Source organism: Oncorhynchus clarkii, chromosome 30 (genome assembly GCF_045791955.1).
Source record: "Oncorhynchus clarkii lewisi isolate Uvic-CL-2024 chromosome 30, UVic_Ocla_1.0, whole genome shotgun sequence".
NCBI classification, from domain to species: domain Eukaryota; kingdom Metazoa; phylum Chordata; class Actinopteri; order Salmoniformes; family Salmonidae; genus Oncorhynchus; species Oncorhynchus clarkii.
This window is the reverse complement of record NC_092176.1, coordinates 38,538,743-38,543,952: the sequence shown is the minus strand read 5'-3', so window position 1 is coordinate 38,543,952 and position 5,210 is coordinate 38,538,743. Positions and strand designations below refer to the sequence as shown.

The 5,210-nt window shown below is 38.1% G+C and overlaps 1 protein-coding gene across 1 annotated transcript; it reads left to right on the top strand.

Annotated features, from left to right (window-relative positions):
* Nucleotides 1-730: 730 nt before the first annotated feature.
* LOC139389351 (uncharacterized) lies at nucleotides 731-3,582 on the top strand. Its single transcript, XM_071136032.1, has 4 exons — nucleotides 731-753; nucleotides 1,369-1,527; nucleotides 3,110-3,229; nucleotides 3,392-3,582. Exons 2-4 carry the CDS (start codon nucleotides 1,375-1,377, stop codon nucleotides 3,533-3,535), a joined length of 417 nt encoding a protein of 138 aa, XP_070992133.1. The 5' UTR covers nucleotides 731-753; nucleotides 1,369-1,374; the 3' UTR covers nucleotides 3,536-3,582.
* The last annotated feature ends 1,628 nt before the right edge of the window (nucleotides 3,583-5,210 follow it).

Here is a 5,210-nt window from a genome sequence, read left to right as displayed (position 1 = left end):
GTGGGACTTTATACAGACAGGGGTGTGCCTTTCCAAATCATGTCCAATGAATTGAATATACCACAGGTGGACTACAATTAAGTTGTAGAAACATCTCAAGGGTGATCAATGGAAACAGAATGCACCTGAGCTGAGTCTCATAGCAAAGAGTCTGAATACTTAGGTAAATTAGGTATTTCTGTTTTAGATTGTTAATACATTTGCTAAAATTTAAACAAATATATGTTTTATCTTTGTCATTATGGGGTAATGTGTGTAGATTGATGAGAAAAAATGTTTGAATGAATTTGAGAATAAGGCCGTAAAGAAAAAATATATAGAAAAAGTCAAGGTGTTTGAATACTTTCTGAATGCACTGTATATAATGATTAGTGATATTACTGATTAATTACAGATTCTATGCAGTACTATTTACCATCTCCACCCTTAGTAATGCCCTGTCCCTCAACTAATTGTTTATTCACTGGGCTGGCCTTTTGACATTATCTGGAATAGAATTTGTTCAATCAGCACTTCAGATAGTATAAGAATTTGTTGTTACACCTTATAGGCTGAAATACGTCTCGTGGTAATATAAGGTGTGTTCTCATTGGTTAAGTAGCCTTACATACCACCTGTGGGTCATCATACCAGCTGGGTGTGGGGGGGGGGGGGGGGGGGGGGTTGAGATCTTTATAAACAGCTCGATGGCACAGTAAGGACAATCAGCAGTTGGGTGACTAGAGGAGACAGACGTCCAGCTCGACTATCCAGGTAAGACATGATCTTAGTCTTCCACCTCTCTCTCTCTCTCTCTCTCTCTCTCTGGGCATCCATCTTTCCTTTGTTATCTCTGTAGACTGACAATCAATTTTGATCTAAAATCACTTTTTGGAAAGCCCCTTACTGTCTGCAATCAAAGTTGATTGGGGGCTTTGCAAAAAAGTGATTTTAGATCAAAATTGATTGTCAGTTTGGTTGAGTACACTGGGTGACTTCTCAGACAGGTTTGCTGTCAGAACTGAATGTGTAAAACCATTACAGTTTCTGTATCAAGTGTAATCTCACTCCATCCAGGATACGCTGGTGAGTAAATCAAACACACTTCTGAAAAGCCACTATCTGCAATTGAATAAGAGCCTGTATTTCTGCTGATTCAGGATTGTTCTGATGTCTTCCATTTATTGCTCTCTCTCTCTCTCTCTGTCCATTGATATCTCTCTCTTCCTCCACTGACTAATCTCTTAATACTGATCATATATCCTGATCTTTTAACTCTATTTTTTACTCCTGTCAGATTACAGTTTGTAGTGTTAGTTTCAAACTCTTATGGACATGTTTATACCTTCCCCTCCTCTCCCCTCCCTTCATCTCCTCTCTCTCTGACAGTGTACCATGGCCTCTCTCTCTCTGTACCTGGGACTGCTGGTGCTATGCACCCTGGCTCTTGTACACTGTGACCTGAATGGCGGCCCCGTCAGAGTGTATGATATTCATGCCTCCAACCTGAAACGATGGCTATTCATAAAACCAAGCCCTTACGTCAAGGTGAATTTATTAATTTATTTCTTCTTTATTTAACCCGAACAGTCAGTTAATAAAACATTCTTATTTACAACAACAAACTGTCAGGTGGGGAGATAAAACAGAAGTACAGTGATGTTACAGACAGGACAGACATCATAACACAGAAGGACAGAGACACAGCAATAATCAAACAGTAAACAGTAGACAGTCAGCTGTCATTTGTTTGGTTATCAAGTAGCCTACAGTGATGTTACAGACAGGACAGACATCATAACACAGAAGGACAGAGACACAGCAATAATCAAACAGTAAACAGTAGACAGTCAGCTGTCATTTGTTTGGATATCAAGTAGCCTACAGTGACATGTGACCATGAACATGTCAGTGATTGGCTTGTTACTTGTTAGGTGAAGTAATAGTAAAAGAAAAATGAACAAACAATCAAATGAATTAATTATAATATACATATACTGGTTCCTCATTCAAGTGAGCCAACTGTACATACATTAGCAATAATTTAGTATTTAAAACCTCTCTAGGCTAGGTGGGACGGTAGCGTCCCACCTGACCAACATTCAGATAAAGTGCAGGGTGCCAAATTCAAACTACAGAAACTGTAAATATTTAACATTCTTGAAAATACACTTGCAATATGTCAAAATAAAGCTTAACTTCTTGTTAATCCAGCCGCGGTGTCAGATTTCAAAAAGGCTTTACGGCGAAAGCAGACCATGCGATTATCTGAGGACAGCATCCCACAATACAAATGCATAGCAATCATTTTCAACCAGGCAGGTGGCGACACAAAAGTCAGAAGTAACTATATAATTCATGCCTTACCTTTGAAGATCTTCTTCTGTTGGCACTCCAAAATGTCCCAGAAACATCACAAATGGTCCTTTTGTTCGATAAACTCCTTTTTTATATCCCCAAAAATGTCCATTTATTTGGCGCGTTTGATTCAGAAAAACACCGGTTCCAACTCGCCCAACATGACTACAAATGATCGAATAAGTTACCTGTAAACTTTGTCCACACATTTTAATCAACTTTCCTAATCCACCCTAAGGTCTCCTAAAATGTAAATAATCCATCAAATTTAAGATGGAATATACTGTGTTCAATAGCGGATAAAAGTTACAGGTTGCGCACCCCAAACAAAAGAGTCCACTTGGCTTGACTCTCATTCTGATTAGCCGTACTTCTTCCTTTCTCAAAGGAAAAACATCAACCAATTTCTAAAGACTGTTGACATCTAATGGAAGCCATAGGAACTGCAACCAGGTGCCTCATAGAAAACTAACTGAAAACACAGGGAACTCAAAAAAAATAATGGTTTATTCTAGGGGTTGCTCCTGCCAAATAAGTTATGTTATACTCACAGACATCATTTTAAAAGTTTTAGAGACTTTAGAGTGTTTTCTATCCAAATCTACCAATTATATGCATATCCTAGCTTCTGGGCCTGAGTAGAAGGTAGTTTACTTTGGGCACGCTTTTCATCCGGACGTCAAAATACCACCCCCTATCCCAAAGAAGTTTTAATGCACAATAATAGTTTAAAAAAAAGTTTAAAGTCTACTGACAACATTATCTTCCTTAGGTGTGGTGCGGTTCATCCTTTCATGGCAAGAGCAACACTCTGGAGAAACAGGAAAACCCCGTCTGGCCTGGCGAGTTCAACTTTGCTAACATCCTTCCCCACGCTGTCCTGACAGTGGAGGTGAGTTTCCCACCATACTCTGCAAAGCGTTTTGAGCACTGGAAATCACTATGTATTCCCATCAATTATTATTACGATGATGAAGATGATAATGATGAGGAGGAGGAAAATTATTATGATGATTTTTACTATTATTGTTATTATGATGATTATTATTATTAGGTGTGGGATGATATCGTCGGACTAGATCTCCACATGGGAACCTGCAAAATCCCCATCAGCCCGGGAACACACAGTGAGATCTGCCAGCTGAAGAGAGGCACCATCTTTTACACCTACAGCTACGGCTACGTCTACAGTTACTAGATGGAACAGTTTGATGATTAGATTGTAACCTATGACCTTTGTCACCCTTTCACTCATATATTAATTTCCTTATAGCATTAAAAAAAAACGTGCTTTATAGCAAGATGTTCTCAGTCTGGTCTTAATCATGTTTCTGAATTGTTTTATTATTTCTCAGAAGATGCCTTAGAAGATGGTACACAGCATATTAAAATAGTTAATCAATATTTCTACTAGATTTGAGATCTTATGTCAAAACCTTTAATCATTCGCCGTTTAACCTGATGACGGGTTAGGGTTCCCCTTTGGGAACGACCCCTCCCACGTTCAGCTGGAACGTGGCGCATGAAACGCAAAAATATTCTTAGAAATATTTAACCTCCACACATTAACAAGTCCAATAGCTCAAATGAAAGATAAACACCTTGTTCATCTACCCAGCATGTCAGATTTTTTAAATGTTTTACGGCGAAAACACACCAAATATTTATATTAGACCACCACCGAAACGAAGACAAGAGGCAGCCATTTTGTCCCAGAAAATATACAATTATAAAAGCAGGATTAAAAAATAAATAATTCACTAACCTTTTGAAAATCTTCATCAGATGACAGTAAATGTCCATTTACATTGAATTCATGTTCAGAAAATACTCAAAAATGTCAGCAGAAAATATAGGTAGCACCGCAAGATAACGTAAATAGACATCATAAACTTTGACTAAATATACATGTTCTACATATATTTAGAAAGATACACTGCTTCTTAATGCAATCGCTTTGTTACATTTCTTTTTAACGTTACAGAAATCGCTCACTATTCAATATTCTGAGACGGCGCTCAGATATAAGCTATATTTCTCCGCTATGTTGGAGTCAACAGAAACACAGATTTCAGCATAAATATTCCCTTACCTTTGATGGTCTTCGTTCAGAATGTACTGGAAGGGTTCATACTTACCCAAAACATCGTTTGGTTTCAAGTCTTGTGTCTTTGTATTAGCTACCGCTAACAATATCAGCTGAAATGCACCCAAAATGTCCTCTGGTCCGGAAAAGTTGCGCATCAAAACTTCAAAATTACATATTATATGTCAACTAAACAGGTCAAACTAAGTGCAGAATCAAGCTGTAGGATGTTGTAAACATACAAAACAATTACGATTAAACGATTAAATGCTCAACTGAATGAGGACATCTAGTGGAAGACATAGAAAGTGTCCCCAGATCCATAGCTGGTTGGGAAGGGTGGGGGCGATGACGTCAAAGTTGCCCCAACTTTCATGACCACAAAACTAGTTTGGAAGAATGCCTGCCCTGTGAGTTATGTTATACTTACAGACATAATTCCAACGGTTTTAGAAGTTTTAGAGTGTTCTATCCAATAATAATTATTATATGCATATATTAGCAATTTTTGACAGATTTTTTTTCAGTTTACTATGGGCACGCAATTCCTCCAAAGGGGGCAGTATTCTGCCTAGCCATTTACAGTGTCACAACATCACAACTCTCTCTCTTCACTGCCAAGGAGTGGAGAGAGAGAGACCGTGGAGAACAAAGACATTATTATTCCCAAAACTCCTGTTTGCGACATTCAGAATATGACTGATGAGGTGATAATACATTAAAAAGTGACTGTAATCGATAAGATAGGAAAATATCTGAACATTTTAATTCGGGAAAAAGAGACACT